The sequence below is a fragment of the Neopsephotus bourkii genome, unplaced genomic scaffold (assembly GCF_033783945.1).
Source record: "Neopsephotus bourkii isolate Nb327-2 ecotype Australia unplaced genomic scaffold, CSIRO-AGI_Nbou_v1 NB_318, whole genome shotgun sequence".
Classification (NCBI taxonomy): Eukaryota; Metazoa; Chordata; class Aves; order Psittaciformes; family Psittacidae; genus Neopsephotus; species Neopsephotus bourkii.
This window is the reverse complement of record NW_026900826.1, coordinates 7,652,734-7,671,039: the sequence shown is the minus strand read 5'-3', so window position 1 is coordinate 7,671,039 and position 18,306 is coordinate 7,652,734. Positions and strand designations below refer to the sequence as shown.

Here is an 18,306-nt window from a genome sequence, read left to right as displayed (position 1 = left end):
GCACATGAAAATATCTCCAGCCCTGGTATAATGCTTCATGCGGTCCGAGTGAATCCTGAGAGAATATGAACCCAGCACCAGACACATTTAAAATGTAAATGCTGTTCTCCTCGATCAGGTCCTCGACTGTCAAGTGTGCAGTCGTGTCGTACCACGAGGTAGCTTCAGTACGGTTATTTTTTACTTAAAACAACACTTACAAATCCCTGGGGGAAAGGGGGCTGAACTTCATCAGAGGGGCCGGGCGCTGCTGGTGCTGCCGGCTGTTCCAGAAGGGATGCTCGGTCTCGCACGCGCCGTTACGGACCCGCCGCCCAGCCTTCCCCTTCCGTTCCTTCTCAGTTCGCTCGGCCGAGCCGCAGCCACCGCGCTCGGTGTCCCCGGCGGCAGCGGCCCGCGCCGGGTGCGGAGCCCTGTGTCCCCGCGCCGAGCCGAGCCCAGCCTTAAGCGGCGGCGGAGCGCAGGGCCCCGCGCCTGGGGCAGGGGCGGTGCTGGTGCTGCCGCGCGGGGCTGGGCCGGACTCGCCCGTGACCGCCCGCCCGCCCCTCGGCGCCGGCAGGGGCGGGAGCGGAGCGAAGGGAGGGAGGGAGCGGGCGGTGTAAACAAGGCGGGGGGCCGGGGCCGGCCTGATGTCAGCGGGTCACATGGAGCCTCATATGGGCCGGGGGATGGCGGCGCGGCGCGGCTCTGCGCTGGCGGCCGGCGGCGGCTGCTGCTGAGGCGGTAGCGGTGCTTCACGCCGAGGGCCCGGCCCGCCTCCCCTCCCGCCTCCCTGCCCGCCGCGCTCCGCTCCGCTCCCCGCCGCTTCGCCCCTGACAAATGATGTGTTTTGTGCTCGCCGCGATGAAAGGTAGGAGCGGCCCGCGGGAGCCGAGCCGAGGGGAAGGCGGGGAGTGCAGCCCGGCCCGGGAGCGGAGGGGCCGGCTGGAGTTGCCCTTCTCCGTGGCCTCCTCGCTCCGTGCGCCGGTGGCACCGCTCGGCCCCGGGGCCTGCAGGAACCCCGGGCCGAGGGGCGCTGTTGGCCGTGGAGGTGCCGGTGCGGGTGCTTCGGGGACGGGGGGCAGGTTTGTAGGAGCGATAGGGGGGGGCTCGGTCCTTGTCGTGAGCGCCGGGACGGCGGCGGGGAGCGGAGCGGTAACCAGCCCGCGGAGCCGCTGCACTTTACACTGTTGGAGGGTAAGAGCTTATCTGCAGCTGCGGCTCTTCGGAGGGAGAGGTGATGATTAACGTGGAGAGGAGCTGGCTGAGCCCTCCGCTCACCCGTGTGGAAAATCCGTGCTGTGAGATCTGTCTTCAGTAAAGGGAAAAGGAACGTGCAGCATCCTGTAGGTACCGATTGGGCTAAAATACCGTCTTAAGAGGCAGCTGCTCGTTTTGCAAATACTTCGGAGTAAAAGAAGGAATCGGAGCTACTCAGAGATTTTGATTCTTTTCTTAAAGCTGGGATTTTCTCGAGGGGCAGGGTCAGACCGGGGAGAGGCAAACCAAGATTTAGGTGAGAAATCCAAAGTTGAGAGGTGTGTTTTCTGGCTGCCCGGCTGCTCAATAAAACCAGGTCCACAATAGAACTTTGCACTGTGCGGTTTCATAGATCTGTTAAAAGATCTAAAGTCAATAACCATTTTATTTAAATACAGCAGTCTTTCATAGTAATCTAAAGAGTATTACTGTGGACACCTGGATTTAATGCCCCCTCCCCCGAAATACTACATCTGTACCTTTTAAAATATTTTTTTGGGGGTTTTTTTTTGGTAAGTTTATATTTAAAAAAAAGGAAAAAAATACTTGGAAAGAGAAGATTGATCTGTGCTTCAGGCAGACTGGTGCCTTCTCCCTCCCCACTTCGCGGGAGCAGCAGGTAACGTGCCCCTGTAGCAGCCACGGGAATTTTCAGTGGCAGGGCTTCTTTTTCTGGGAGAGAAGCCTCTGTGGATGAAAAGCAAAGCGCTGTGTTCATTAATCATTAGCCGTGCTAACGTATTTGGCAAGAAAATGTGATCGGGTTGATTCAGGTACTTGCATCTGTAACAAAAGAAATGCGGTTTGTGACATGGGTGTTTTAGCAGTCAGGATTCCACGTGTTCTTTAAGAATTTCTCAGGATATCCCTCATAGGCCCGTTAGAGCTATGAAAGCAAATAAACAACAAATAAAGGGAGGAAAGTCTACAAATTGAAACTGTGGCGAGGGGTGGCTGCCTTGTATATGCTCAGGTGAAAGAGCAGGCAGGGCTCTTCGGGTTTCATGAGTTCAACGTAGAAATACTGTTTTTTTGGTTTTTTGTTTTTGTTTTTTTATTTACTATTTTGGGACTTTTAAACCCATTTCTACACTGATGTAGCATCTTGGCAGAGCCTAGCTTTTGGGTTTTAAAGTCTTAATTCCTAAGGGCTCTGTTATAAAAATGCTTGGGTCCGTCTGTTTTACCGAGTACAGGTGCCGTATGTTGCGTTCCTGTTTCATCCTACTTAGTTTTCTAGTGCATTGAACAACTTTCTTGGTCTCTTATCTTTCTCTAATTTGCTGGACAGGGTTCAGCTGGAGGAAGTGTGGTGTTGTTTGTCTTAAAGTGACCTCTGCCTGCCATCAGATAATAGATCCACAGTCCAGGCTTGTAGTTTGGGAGAAGCAGACAAGTAGCATGGGGAATGCAGCTTTCTATAAGCTCAAAGGGACAAGGGAGCAGCATAAAATGATGAACGGAATATTTTATTTATTCTCAGAGCTGTGATGGCATCTTCTGCCTCTTCTGATTTTTTACACTTCTGAAGTTAAAATGCAGAAAATTATGATCTGCAGGAAAACATGGGATGTTACACATTTCTGTATTGGATTGTTTAAGTTGTTTTTTTTTTTAAGTGAAAAAGAAGGATACTGATTCCTTTTCTGTTGCTGTTCAGGGAGCCCAAATTGGTACAATGTGAAATAGATTTGCAGGGGTTTTTTTTCCATGCACCATACTGTTCTGGTAAAGGGGCTTGCTTTCATTTTGGGGACTCCTTAGGTTTCCAGACTATAGAGAGGCTTGAGTGAGTAAAAATGTTGGCCAACCAGCAGCACACCAATAGGTGCACTGGTGTACTAAGAGCTAGAAAGCAGACTGGCTCAATGAAGAGGCTGGACATGGCCTTAAGACAGGCTGCGTGAGAAGAAATGCAGCTTTCTGGTTTCAGGCAGAGAGGAAGGGGAGGTGTTATATGTGTTTCTAAGAAAATCGGCAGTGGTGAAGCATCGAAGTTATAATTGACTGAGTGTTTGGGTGCTTTAACATTATTTATTAACTGTTGTGGGTCTGTAGAAGACTCAGTTCATAACATGCAGGCTAGTTAACCAGCTGATAGATTTGAAGGCAGAGTGCGATTTTACGTCCTTACCAGTAAAAGTTTACAAAGAAATCAGATCATTTTGTCAGCATATTCACTGGTACAAAGCTTATTCCTGTGAGAGCCTCCACTGGCAGAATCTTCAAGGTTGCCTTAAGGAGAATAGTAGTAAGTGCTCGGAATTGGTGAACAAGTACTCTGCGCTGGAGTGGAAACATGGATTTGGTTGTCATGCTCGTGCATTACTGGAAGTGAGCCCAAGGTGGAGGGAGCTACCTTCAAAAGTGTGTTATTTTACCATTTTATGGTACCTACTTTGCAGGGAGGCAGGGATGAGTGAGCTCGGGGTTGGTGAGAGCTGCAGTGCTTGTTCTGTACTGTCATAAGGCCTGGACAGAAGCAGTCAGTATAGTGATGAGTTTATAAAGTATGAAGATCAATTTAGCACTAGTTTTACTGTCCTTCATATGGATATTTCTAGATAGAGATTGGTGGGGAGGTAGATGTAAATTTTCTAAGCTTTTTCTTCCTCGGTGTTTTTATTCTCAAAGAAAAATTTAAGGTACTAGTCCTGATTTTCACTATGTGGACATCAGCAATGCTGCTGTTTTTTGGAGGGTTGACCGGACAAGCAGAATCAGTTGTTACTTGTTTGTAAGGCAGGTTGTTTCGCTCTGGGGCTCTGTGCTTGGATTGTGGGAAGCACAGCCTGTTTTCCAACTGGCGCAGTCTCTGAATGAAAAGTCAACCATATAAAAGTACCTATTTAAGGGAACAGACTCTGTTGGTTTCCTTATTAGTGCACCTGATTGTTCGATCCCGCAGCCGAGCGGGGTTTCCCTCGCTGTGAGCTGCAGCGCTTGCTTTGCAGCCACCTCCCTGCTCTGGCTCGCTGGACCCAGGCTGTGCAGAGCCGGCCGGGATTTCTGCAGTGCTGTTTCCTGCGGGTGAGCTGCTCCGAGCCCATCAAGCCTGACCTTTTGCCGTGGTTTGTGTCATGCAGCTTGGCAGCAGCCTGCCAGCACCTTGGTAGTTACTCTGTTTTTCACCAGTAAACAGCTGGCTATGGAAAAATATCTCGCCATAGGTTTAAAAAAGAAGTTTCTTTACAAAGTGAAGTGGGTTTAAATTTGCCTTCACCGTGGCACTGTTGAAAGCTAAATCCAATTTAGCAAAAACCCTGTACAGAATTTGTGTTGACTAAACATTAACAGAATCTGGCCTTTGGAATTGCTAGCTGAGAGGCTGGTTTCTTGCTGCTTTAATTTCATACGACTGATCTGAATGACGTTCTTGTACCTAAGACATTTGTTGCATCACATTCGGAGGTTAAGATTGGTTTGAGTTTTATTGCTGAAATGCACTTTTCAGGCCCTTTGAAAGACTCTCAAGATTTGCAAATAAAAGAAGAGGAAACCTGTCTTTATGTTGGTGATAATCAAAAGCGGTTGCATGCGTCTGTACAAGTCTCAGTTGGGGACACTCCTTTCAAGTATGGAGAATCCTTATGTCCTCTAAGTCAGCGAAAACTGTGGGTGCTGAACATCTCACTAGATCAAACTCTTTACATTTAGATGCAGCTCTTAGCTAAAAGGGTGAGCCTGTTCCAGCTGGCTTGGCAATACAGTCATTATTATTACAGTATTTTTACATTGGTATTACTATTACAATATACTTATTACAGTAATTTTTCTAAGATAATTCTAAATAACTGGGGCAAAACTGATGGTTTTGGTGGAGGTGGTCTGTGGACACCATGCAAGGATTTCTGTATCCTTAACAGATAAAACCTCCCTGAAGGAATAAGGCTGTAGAGGAGGGTAGTTGAGCTTCACTGGTGTCTGGGCTGAGGGTTTTGCAGAAATAGGAAATGTCTTCAGGTTTTATTCAGTGAGCTGATGGGTCAGGAGGAGGTGCAGCTCATTCAGTGTGATGCAGGGTCATGGCCTGCAGCTTTGCAGCTTGGCTCTGCAGTGGGGAGGTGAATGTTTGCTTTGGCATTGATTAGAGAGTAGCGTCTAGAGCCCTCTGTCAAGAATTGAGTCCTCTTTATATCAAGTATTCCCCAGCATGTATAAGAAAGACTGATTTCTTTACTCATTCCCTATTATAGAGAGCCTTGCCTGTTTGGTTGTTGGGTTGGTTTTTTTTCCTCCTGGGATGATGTAGCACTACATTTTAACCTTAAGGGGTTTTAAATCATCTTTCCTGCTTCTCCTGCCTAAAGTGCAGTGTAGAAACGATCACTATCATGTACTAATTACTGGCATTGTTAGTATTTCATCTGCGCTACACAACAATTCTAAATTGCTGTATTTGTTTCTAAACTATACGTACTAAATCAAAACTGGCAAGTCTTTTTGTCTCTCCTGAGTGGATGCATGCAGCTTGGCCTGACTTTGCAGTTCTCTATCTAGCATTAGAGGAAGTTGAGATGCTGCATGTTGGTTTTTGGTTTATTTGCATTCCAATGAGGTAAGGTGTTCTAGGTTTGTAGAATGATGTTCTCTTCGGGTTTATTTCATTTGCAGTGAGAGGGAAAAAATGAATATGCATCTTTCTTGTATTTATCTGTAAGCTGTAGTTTGCAATTAGAGCTGATAACTCCAGAGATCAAGCAAGCAAGAGTTCTTTCCTTTTATGATCCGTCTTTTCCTTGAGGACTGATATCTAAAAGGTATGCAAACAATTAATGGGGCAGAATGTCTCCTATGCTTCTTGTTCCCTCTTGAAGATTATTCTTTTCTCTTTTTTGGACTAAGGATTAAGAGGGGTGGGAGGATTCTGTCCTCCCAGAATAGGTATGTCATGAGATAAAGGTGACTGTACAGTGCAGACCTCTGCTTATGGATGAAAAAAGAACTTCAAACACCCGCAGACTAAAAAGTTGAAGCAGAAAGCCTTGTTAGGGGGCCTGGCAGGTGGACTTTCTTGTTACCTTTCATACTGTTTGGGAGGGAGCAGTGCCTGTGGTTAGCAAAGGCTTGAATTTACGCGGGGGTTTGTGCCTGGTTTGGTGGTTGAGTTTTCTCCCCTTTTCTTGCTCGAGGCGCTCAGAAGTGCTGTAGAACTCAGGCTGCGAGCAGGGGGCAGACACAGGCTGCTTCCCGGGTACCTGCGCCTCATGTTGAGAGGAGCAGGGAGTGACTCACGGGTGCTGTGCTGTTCCCCGGTTCAGTGCTGGGGTTTGCTGCAGTGGGGAGCGTGCTGATGGAGTTGGATAAGGCGATGTGCTGGGGAGAGCCCCTCACCATGCCCCGGCTCCACTGAAGTCGACACAGCTTCCGTGCTTGTGGGAGGATGTAACTCGGCTAGGATTGCTTCCCTTTTCCTCGCCGGTGTCAGGGGCAGGTGATGCATTCATGCTGACAGGAGCAAATGGGTATCCGTGAAAACCTGAGCCCAGTGCTGTGACTGTTAGGGCTTCTGTCGTGCACCCTGCCACCTCTGGCTGTGTGCCTGCGTAGAGCTCAGAAACACAAAGCTGGAGCTGTTCCCAGCCATGCAGTTACAGTCTCTGAGGTGCTATTGCTCCTTGCATTCTTTGGATACACTCTGGTGTGCCTCTCTAGCATCTAAAACTCTCACAAGTGCAAGAGTCCCCCCCCAAAGGAGTGTGGGGCTTCCATGGCACTGTGGCGGTGTGCCTCACCATCAAACACAGCCCATTGATTCACTGCTGTTAGTGAATGTGGCTGGGTGCAATTCCCCTTAGTGAGAGCCCGCACTGCTGCTGCTCTGTACATGCAGCTTGGCTCCACTACACTGAGACATTTGGCTTCAGCAAGGTCACAATTTCATTGCATTTTTGTTTTCTTTTTTGTGTGGTTGGGAGTGATGCAGGACCTGCAGCTTGTGGCTCTTCTGTGTTTGTGTGGTTCCAGCCTTTGGGCCTTTTGTCATCCCAGGTACATAGCCATCTAGGCTAAAATCAGTGTTGAGAGAGGTATAATCATCCCAGCTTTCATTTTAAGAGCATTTATCTCAACGCTTAATTAAAGCTACTTGGATGTAAATAAGTCTAACCTCTTCACTTCTGAACAATGCAAATAGAATAGTCAGCATACTTATAGGGTATCAGCCACGTAATTATTGGGTAATGTTTGTGTTCTTTGAAATACTGGGCTATTTATTGCCATTGAAACCTGGGACAAGGAGCTTCATAAAGCCAACTGCATGACTCTCCATTTATGCACTTTAGAAGAAGTTGATCATTCTCAAATGAGGAGATGGAAAAGTGACATTAAATCTTTCCACAGACAGATGCACTGTGACAGAGGGTTGGTCAGAATGTTCTTTAAAACTTAAGGGACCTCAAGGTGGAGTTTTGTCTGTCTGACAGTACCATGGACTGTGTGCCTGCCTGTCAGGGTTTCAGAATAGATGGATTGGAACAGTGGGGATAGGATGGTGTGCAGGGCCTCAGGTTTTCAGTCTCTGCTTCAGTTTGAAAGGGGACACAGCTGTGCTTAGGCATGTGTTTGTGATACTGAATTTCCACCTCTTTCTCCAGACCCCGGAGAAGTTGGGATTGACTTGGCAATTTTCTCCCTTCAGGTGTCATTTGCTGTGTAAGACCTAGTGCAGTTTACATGATCCAATAGGAAATCAAGTTCTCACTGCATGTGGCACCTTTTGTGAGACTGCCAAGGGTCCTGGGAGTTGATCCCATGCCATGCATTGAGCATGCCTAAAACTGACGTGAGGCTGTGTTTACCTGACTCTTGTCCAGCCTCCTCTGCCTCATCCCGTGCCTAATGGGACATGAATGGAAGTGTCGTTTATCATCTTCTCACCCCAAGAGAAGGTTAAATTCTCTCTAAGCCCCAGGTCCTGTTTGCCTGAAGCTCTTTGTCTAGGTAGAGTGTAGAAAGCTGGTGAAAAGTGATCCCTGGTGATCAGAACATTTAGAGTTCCCTTTCTGTACACAGATATTTGCATGCTTCAGTTCTGACTTAGAGTTGGATGGTATAAATTGTTCTACTACTTGACAGGAGCAGCAGTAGCTGCTCTCTTCCTTCATCAACTGCAATGTTACTCATAATGGGTGCGTTTTTCCATTCAGCTGAATTAATGAGCTCATCTTTGTGTTCAGTTTGGCAGAGTAGTTGCTGTGGGAAAATACACATTTTCTAGTAAACCTATCGTGATTGCTTCAAGCTCAATGTGGGAATTAATAAATACGTCTATTGCACTGCAGAAAACTGCTCTTTGTAGATTGCCACTGGCTTGTCCCCTCCTTGGACTAGCTCCTTCCAGCTCACTGTAGAAATGTCTGCAAGCTGGATGTTAAGTTACTAACCAGTTTTGGTGAATACAAATGTGAGTGAAGCTACTGTTTGGCAGGCTGGAGCACTCTGGGGTGCTGGAGGTGTGTTTGCCCCTGTTGCTGCAGGGTCACACCATGGAAGAGGGGCAGGTTGCTGGTGACTGTTGGAGTAGCTGAGCTGACACTCAGTTTTGTTTTCCCTCAAAAGGACACTCCCTGCAATTGTTAGATTGACGGAGGTGCATTGTGTGCAGCTTTGGGTAGAGTTTTTCTAGTGCCGTGGGTGCACTGTTGAATTAAAAGAAGTATTTGCTTAAAATGTGAGTGCATAAAGATGTGCATAACTGCTGGATGGATTCTTGTATCAACAGATAATGAAGAAAACCAGACAGGTTAATTAAAGAGCCAGAGATGTTTCATTTGAGAAACCTCATATACATAGGCGCCTTTTAAATGGCCTGTGAGCATTCCTCCCTCCTCAGATGCTCCCTGATGATAGCAGGAATAGTAGCAGCAGTTGGCAGCACCCTGGCAGCCGGCAGCATGGAAAAGATCTGGGCTGGAGCAGTCAAGGGATTGATTTTCCTGATCAGGGAGGATCAAAATCCTCTCTCCTGCCTCCTGTACAGGATGCTTTGGTGGAAACTCTGTGTGAAAACTGCCAGTCACACAAGCAATATTTCATTCACCCTTGCCTTTTTCTTGGTGGGTTGTTTTACTGCATGACAGAATGTGGGTGCGTGCTGAGAACTAAGTTTTGTCTGGGTCTGAAAAGGCCCTCAGGATGGGATGTTTATGGTATTTCTACCACTGGCTCTAATTATCATCAAATCATAGAATGGCTTGGATTGGAAAGGACCTTAGGTTCATCCAGTTCCAACCCCACTGCCATGGGCAGGGACACCACACACTAGACCATGTCATCCAGGGCTCTGTACAGCCTGGCCTTGGACACTGCCAGGGATGGGGCAGCCACAGCTTCTCTGGGCACCCTGTGCCAGGGCCTCATAGGGAAGGATTTCTTCTTAATTAACCAAATCTCTTCTAAATCTACTGGTATCTCTGGGAATAACTTCGCGGGTCCCAGCCAGGAAGGTGAGGTGCAGCCCTCGGCATGCCTGGAGTGCAACCTTCTTCGAGGGTGACTTCCTCTTAACATGCTTTTGGTCACTGAGCTGCTAGATATTTTTGAAAAAGAGGAAACAGTATCTGTAACAAATTTGTTCCATTTTAGGTTCTTTTTCTCTTTTGCCACAAATAAATAAGCTATAATATGGTTTCCTCAATTTAAAATCTTTGGCATTAAAATGTTCAAAGTAGTGCATTTCTCTGGCTGCTACACTGACGATGCAGCTTTTAAGTTAGCTGGCTTGGAGAGGGGCATCAGTACTGATTGTGTTGTGGAAACCTAGAGCTCAGTATGGGGAAACGTTCCCTCCTTCCTGTCGCTGTTCCAAAATACTCTAATTTTCTTCTGATGCTTTCCTTCTCAACCCCATGTTTATACTTACAGAAGGGATAACCAGCCAAACGTAAAGGTCACTGTAAAGCAGAGACCTTTTGAGTGGCAAAAATCTCACTCCGAAGAATTTCTGCTGTTAGGGTTGATTTAAAAGCCCTTGTAAGAATGCTTCAGAATGGAAACTCCTTTGTGTGTCTCACACTGGCAGCTCAAGCATGCCCTGGTGGTAAATTTGCACTTTATAGCGTTACTCCTGCCAAGATTGATTAGTGTTTTGTCACAAAAGTAACTAACTTTGTAATTTAATCTGCCTTGGTATTGTCAGTCTGAAATGTTATGTGTACACTCTGCATTATGAAAAGCTGTTCTGCAGAGGCTGCCTCTGGAAGCCCCTGAACTGTGAGCTGCTGGAGGCTGGCACAGGAGCCAGAGAGGTACCAACATCTGCTTGCCTTGGCTTTCCATTGTTCCCAATGCAGCTACTCCTGGTCACTGTCAGAGTCCAGGCACCGCCTGAATTGTCTAGAAGAAACTTAGGAAATGCCTACTTGACTAGGTAATTATCCTGTGTTAAATACATTCAGATGTATTAGCTAATGCTGGTATTAATTTGTAATACTTGAAAAACCTGATTGGGTCTTGGGTTTTAATCAAGTTATTCCAGAAGAGTAGCACCATTCTTGTGGAAATTCTGAAAACAAGCTACTAAGAAATCTGACTCATAAAGCAAGTGCCTCATGAAATGTGAATGTTTAGAAGGGGAAATGACTGGTAGCTTCTCTTGTAAGTGTGCTAGTTGCAATAAAGTATAAAAGTTCAACATCAAAGAGATCACCACTTAGTCTGTAGCATATTTGTACATCAAAGAACAAATACGGGGCAAAAGCAACTGTATAGAGATACAGTTCAGCTCTTCAGACAGGTCCCTGTGGAATGCTAGAGAGAGCTGCTTTCATAATGTGGAAATTATCTCTGGCACATCTTCATTTCTGATTTAGGGAATAGGTAAGAGTAAGATTTAAAGCAGTGTCTCCAAATCCAGGCTTGCCAATGCTATTGGGTAAGAGCGTCTGAGCTGAGGCCATGTCCACAGTGGTGCTCTGCTGGGAGAGCCGTGGCAGGAGGTTCGTGTGTGACATTGCCGAGGATGGGCAAAAGATATATAAAATGCATAAATGAGAGCTAAATGTCTACTTTGGGCTTTTTTTTTTTTTTAGGTATTATTATGCCTGTGGTCAGACACTGTATCGTGTTGCCCCAAGAGGTTGAGGAGTCTCATGTCTTAGAGATACTCAGACCTTGACTGGATGCAACCCTGAGCTGTAGTTGACTGCTTTGAGCAGGGGCTGCACCAAGGAATCTCCAGAGGTGCCTTCCAACATCAACTCTTCGATGAGTCTCTGAGGATAACACTTTTAACAGCTATTTGTATTTTTAATTATGACCCCTCTGAATAGAAAGCACTATTGAGTTAAAAATCTGACCAGCTCTGGCACAGCAAACTGATTTTATTTACTGTTTTCCTGAGCACAGTGTGGAAGCTGGATGTGTTTTTACGGATTCAGGCTTTAAGTAGTTTATTCCGGCTTTTGGGGGGAGGGTTTGGTTGGTTGATTAGTTGGTTTATTTTTGTTTGCTTTTTAGTCCTGAATTCTTCCTTAAATTAATGAGGGAGTTTGGGGATGTCTGCCTTAGAACTAAAGAAGGGTGGTCTTGGGTATCTAGAGCACACGTCCTCTTTCAGAACACATCAGGGCATGAGAAACTGATCACAGAAAGTTGTTGGGCTGCTGTTGGCCAACTGGTGGTAACATTGTGTTGGAGGCAGTAGAGACTTTGCGATTGATCTGAATGTATCTGCTTTAGTATAAAGTATAAAGTAGGTCACCTCAGTTCTTCAGTTCCAGTCTTTCTTCTTCATTTATATGGTTTTTGTCTGTACGTTCTGATGGCTTACATGTATATGAAAATGTTAGTCCAGACTAAATCTGAATTCCCCAAAGTTCAAGTGTGCTTGGCTCAATGGTTTTAATACCATTTTCACCCTTCATGGAGACAGTATTGCCAGCAGACTCTTGTTTCTTTTATTGCAGTAATAAAAATAGTTCCAATCATGTGGAATAATTAGGAAATACAAAGGGTTTCTGTAAAAACCCAGGGGAAACCTGCTTAGGCATACTACTGTATAATTAATTGATGTGCTACTACACTTACAGAAGCAGTGCATCAGTAAACAGAAGTCAGGATGTGAAAGGCTAAGAAGCGCTGCTGGGAATTACATAACAACATCAAGGCTTGAAATAACAATTTGGGCACCTCAGGAGAGACCAGCGTTTGCCTGTGGAAGAAGGACACAAAGCTGTCCTGAAGGCCAGGGCAAGGGGAACTCTGAAGGCTCAGGCTTGTGCTTAGCACCTTCATGTGCCAGTGAAACAGGTGTAAACACTTTTGATATTACTGGTCTCAGTATTCCCTGCCACTTTCAAGATGATCTTCTGATAGTTCCCTAGAATACAGTCTTGTATTTTTAAAACCGTGTCAGGTTAAGTGTTGTTAAAATGCTCCTTTTGCTAATACTGTGCTTTAAATACATTTGAAATGGTTGCTTGAGATGTGAAACAGATCACTGATTTGTGCCATGTTTGTCTTGCCTTGAGACCCAAAAATAATTGTTAGTGCATAGTCTGTAATTATCTCTTTGGAAAAGTCAGGGCCTTCTATAGAATTCCTGCAAGGAGATGCAGTAGTTGTGTGTGTAGAGAGGGGGGTGTGCTGGTACATGAATGAATTATTCTTCTGGAAATACGTGTGTTTTTAAAACTCGTATCAAATCCGCTGCTGCTGCCCCATTGCAATACCATTACCTGGAGAAAGAATTCTCTCCTGGCACAGTACATGTACCGAGATAGGTTGCAGTGCCGAGGAGGAAGAAGGAGCTCCTGGTGTTTGGGAAAAGTTAATTCTTGGTGATTTGAGGAAGGTGTTACAAAGGAAATAGGTTCATATATTTCTGTTTGGAGAAAAATATAACACAGCTATTTTTAAGGAGGCCCATTTCTATATCTGTTGCCTCGCCTTCTTGATGGGGAGAAATAAGCTGTACTTGAAGAGCTTTATGAGCTAAGTAGCTTTGCCTGGACATTGCAACATGCCTGAGTCTTCCTAATAGTGCTCAGTTGTGCACACAAGGCCATTGGGCAGAGCTGAGGATGCTCAACACACTGAAATCAAGTCTTTTCTCAGGAAATTTTGATAACTGGTGGTAGATAGTGACCGTTGCTCTCAAGTAAATGTAGTGGCTGTGTGTGTACCTTGCCATGAGGAATTGACAGCAGACGTGTTTGTACTGTGCTGTTGAAAGAAGGTGGAGGCTTCCTCACTCAGGTGTGTCAAGTCCTGGCCTGCTAGCTGGCATAGGGTGTGTTTGGAAGAGACAAGAGCTTTACATTTTAGAAAGACTAACCAAATGGATTCAATTTATATGCTAAATGGAAGGAACATTTGAAAGAGTTTACTTTTGAATTAAAAAAACCCAAACAACAATGAACTCTTTAGAGACTGGTTTTCCCACCTTTAAAATACCTGAACTGTCATGTTAATAGCTTGTTATTTCAGAGAGTGTGTGTACACGTGCAGAGGGAGAGCTGCCAGCAGTGCTTAAAATGAAGATCCCAAAATGAAATCCTCCAGTACTTCCCCTCTCCCTACCATTGAAATGAACTGAAAAAGGCCTTGGGAAGTTGCCAACAAAAAGTAACAAGGGGTTGTGTAGCTCGACTTCTGCTCTTGGGTTGTGGCTGTGTTATTAGCGATGTGGCAACTGCGCTCAGTTCAGATTTTGTATTAGCAGTGGGTGGGATCTCTCGACATGTGAATGAGGGTTCTGAATGGGCAACATCCACAGATGTACAACTGGTCTCCTTGGAGCCTAAAGTTGTAGGAGCATGTCTAAAGCTGGCATACAGCTCTCTCTCTCCCAGGAGGAGCACTGCTGCACACTGACTAAGGCGTTACTTCCCCGTTGGGGTAAGTTTTTGTTAGGCAAGCACATTTTCATTGGTGGAAGTTTTACAGTTTTTGAGGACTCTTATCTACTTCTAGCGTAAAAGCACCTTAATAATTGAAATTACATAGCATGACTTCAAATGTAATCACCCAATGTAATGTGGGAGAAGAATTAAATTTAAGTGTAATTAATTCCAGTTTTCAGAAAATGCTTTCAAAGTTGTATTAAGCTGGATACCAAAATTGTTTCACTTTGGAAAATGTTCTACGTCTCCAAAAATCTCAGCAAAGTGTCTGTTTCACAAAGGACTACTTTGATCCAGCTATCTAAGAGATTTATGCAGGGAGACAAAACCCAGATTGCTTGCAGCTAATCCGGTGCTTTACAAACAAGATTTTCAATTTTATTCCCTTTACTGGTTGTTCAAAAATTCAGGCAGCTCTACAATGGGGTGGTTTTGTCCTGTAAATAATTAAGCCCATTGTAAACAATGTCGGTAGAAAGCAGTTTTGAATTTCATTTAGGTTTAAGTACCTTCTAATTTTTTCTTTTTGAAACCATTGTCATGTCCCAAGCAGTTTGAACGCTCATAAATCGCATCTGAATAGTGAGGGAAATCTCTACTCTCTGTTACGGTTTTATAATTATTCTCAAAACTCAGCTGTCATCCCAAAGACTTATGTAAAGGAAGAAGTCATCCTTTAGCTTGGGTCATAACAAGTGGCCATGAGGTTGGTGTGGCAGATCACAGAACGGTTTGAGTTGAAAGAGAGCTAAAAGCTCATCCAGACCCAACCCCTGCCACGGGCAGGGACACTTTCCACTAGAGCAGCTTGCTCTGAGCCCCATCAGCCTGGCCTTGAACACTGCCAGGGATGGAGCAGCCACAGCTTCTCTGGGCACCCTGTGCTAGCACCTCAGCATCCTCACAGTAGGGAAGAGCTTCTGCCTAAGAGCTCATCTCAGTCTCCCCTCTGGCGGGTTAAAACCATTCTCCCTTGTCCTGTCCCTAGGGGATCTTCTCCAAAGCCCCTCTCCAGGTTATTTCTAGTCCCACTTTAGGCACTGGAGCTGCTCTAAGGTCTCCCCTAAGGAGCCTTCTCTTCTCCAGGCTGAACCAGCCCAGCTCTCTCTGGCTCCATGGCAAAGCTGCTCCAGACCTCCAGATCCTGTTGGTATTTCTCTTCACATGAGCAGAGATGCCTGTGTGATGTGCATTGCATGTGTGAGTGGTTACTGTCACTGAGTGCAGGCAAGCTGAGCTTGTTCTCTTCAGTACCTTCCTGAGAGTATTGTGGAAGAAATATCCCTCCTTTAATATGTGCCAGTAAGGAATTCGGGGGTCTCAGTGTAGCTGTGCTTATTGCTACTCCTCAGAATGATACTTTTCTCATGGTAAGATCAGGTCTTTAAACAACCTAATCAAAGATGATTTAGCATGGCCTGGAAGAATAAAAGGCATTCCCATGCAATAAAAAGAAGTTGAGTCTAAATACTATGTTGTTACTCAGGGCAAAATAGCATATAGTAATAAAGCACAAAAAGAAACCAAAGCCCTGTATTCTTAAAGAGAAAATTCCTGTAGCACTGAAGGAATGAAAATAAGCATGTCTGTGTTTACCTGCCTATTGCCATCGCAGTAGTTCCAAGTACATTGTTCAGTTGAATTAAAGAACCCTCCTAAATATTTTAAGGCATTGTTTGTTAACAATAACTGGTTTTAATGTCAGAGAGGGTAACTTAATTTGGTTACACAATTTATCAGGCGCTGCTAGATGTTGTGAATGTCATTAGTTATTAGGTAACCAGCAGTTAGTCTGGCATTTTGTTGAATCTCAGGACATTGCATAAATAGTCCTAGTTGAGAAAAATAACCTCCAATTTAGAAGGTATGATGCTCTGTCCTGCTGCCATCTGAAATGGGCTGTTCCAGGCAGCCATGCACCATGAATGTACTGGTGGAACTTCACCCAGTAAAAGCCATCAGAAACAGGCTTGTGGCAGGAGTGGAAAGAAGTGAAGTGGGCTGGAATCCACCGCAGAGCAGTGGGCACGGGGTGTATCACCAAAGGCTCTTTGGACTCCTGAACAGCCTGTAACAGTCACAGTGTCTTGGTTTAACCGATGCCAGACAGCTTGTCCACTCACTCCCCCCCCTTCTTGCCCTCCCCTATTCTCGGAGGGACGGAGAGGAGAATCAGAAAGAATGCAGCTCCCACGGGTTGAGATAAGAACAGTTTAGTAACTAAGGTATAACACAAATCACTACTGCTACCACCAGTAATAGTAATGATAAAGGAAATGACAAGGGAAGAGAATACAACACCCCATCACCAGGCAACCGATAACTTGCTCCCCCCAGCCCAACCAAGCACCAACCAATACCTCCTCCAACCCTGCAGTCCAGTCTTGCCCTTCCCGGTAACTCCCAGTTACCTCCTGGGCATGACGTGCTGTGGTATGGAATACCTCTTTGGTCAGTTTGGGTCAGGTGTCCTGTCTCTGCTTCCTCCCGGCTCCCCTCCTCCCTGGCAGAGCATGAGGCCCACAGAGTCCTTGGCCAAACCAAAACATCATCGTTTTTCAGCTCTGTTCCCAGCTGAAAGTCAAAACACAGCGCTGCACCAGCTACCAAGAAAGAGAAAAATGACTGCTACTGCTGAACCCAGGACACACAGTTATGTCTTTCATGTCATAGAATCATAGAACCAGCCAGGTTGGAAAAGACCTTTAGGTCATCAAGTCCAACCATTCCGCAGCACTGCCAAGTCCGTCGCTAACCCATGGCACTGAGGGCCTCGTGTACATGGTTTGTGAACACTTCCAGGGATGGTGATTCCACCACTGCCCTGGACAGCATGTTTCAATGCCTGACCACCCTTTGGGGAAGAATTTCTTCCGAATATCCAGTCTAAACCTCCCCTGTCACAGCTTGAGGCCGTTTCCTCTTGTCCCATCCCTTGTTCCTTGGGAGCAGAGCCCAGCCCCTCCTGGCTCCATCCTCCTGTCAGGCACTTGTAGGGAGCGGTAAGGTACCCCCTGAGCCTTCTCCAGACTGAACCCCCCAGGTCCCTCAGCCGTTCCCCATCACACTTGTGCTCCAGGCCCTGCACCAGCTCCCTTGCCTTTCTCTGGCCCCGCTCCAGCACCTCAATGTCTCTCTTGTAGTGAGGGGCACAGAACTGGACACAGGATTCGAGGTGCAGCCTCACCAGTGCCAGTACAGGGGGATGATCACTGCCCTGCCCTGCTGCCACACTGGTGCTGACACAGGCCAGGATGCTGTTGGCTTCTTGGCTGCCTGGGTGCACAGATCTTTTCCAAATGATCTGATAGTAAGCTGGCAAAAGGCTTAGATCTGTCAAAAGTCAGACCTCTGGTAACTGCCTGGGCTGGGGCCTGCTCTGCTGCTGGGCAGGCCTCACCTTGACCTTCTTGTCCCCTGTGCAAGGCCCAGCTCCTGCACCTTCCTCCGTAGCTGTCCTGGCCACTGTGCTGGCTGCAGAGCTGCTCCTGTCTTTGCCAGGGAAAGGGAGCTTTGCACTCTGGTTAGGAAGAAATTCCTTACTGTGAGGGTGCTGAGGCGCTGACACAGGGTGCCCAAGGAAGCTGTGGCTGCCCCAGCGCTGGCAGTGTTCAAGGCCAGGTTGGATGGGGCTTGGAGCAAGCTGCTCCAGTGGAAGTGGTCGCTGCCCATTGTGGGGGGTTGGAACTGGATGAGCTTTAAGGTCCTTTCCAACCCAAACCTTCCTGTGACTCTGTGATTCTATGAAGGTAATGTTTGATTTGCTGGGTTCAGGAAGCTGTCCATGTGTTCTTCATGAAGCTGAAGAACACCTCAGAATAATATCAGCTATAGGTAAATCTGTGTAAATTTTCTCTTCTTTTTCCTGGTTTCTTTCTTCCTGACTGCTTTAAACAAATCTTTTTTTCTCTCTTTTTTTTTTTTTTGTTTCCCAAATGAAACCAGGTTTTTTTTTCTGTAGTGAATCTGTCAGACAAAGTAAATTGACATGTCATGTAATGGCTTTGTGGTGTGCAGGGTTTTTCTTGTTTTAAGTTGATGCAGGAGGTGTATTTTGATGCTGTAAGGCTATGATGGATGAAAAAACTGCACTGACTTTTATTCAAGAGAGGGAAGCGAGCTGTTTTCTTCCAAGGGCTGTAGATCAATTGGTGTCTTATAGAAGTAATGCCATGAAAGTGGGGAGAACTCCTCTTTGATACTCAAGCCTTTCTATTTCAGT

The 18,306-nt window shown here is 46.0% G+C and overlaps 1 protein-coding gene across 5 annotated transcripts in view; it reads left to right on the top strand.

The window, feature by feature from the left end:
- Positions 1-18,306, top strand: part of RORA (RAR related orphan receptor A) — a 344,549-nt gene that overhangs the window by 279,995 nt on the left and 46,248 nt on the right. The window contains exon 1 of one of the 5 annotated variants that reach the window (XM_061347591.1): positions 562-850. The exons of the other annotated variants lie outside the window; for them this stretch is intronic. Within the exon in view, the coding sequence (XP_061203575.1) occupies positions 820-850 (31 nt within the window). The 5' untranslated portion in view covers positions 562-819. Of the gene's footprint in view, positions 1-561; positions 851-18,306 lie in introns of those variants that run through there. 5 annotated transcript variants of the gene reach the window in all.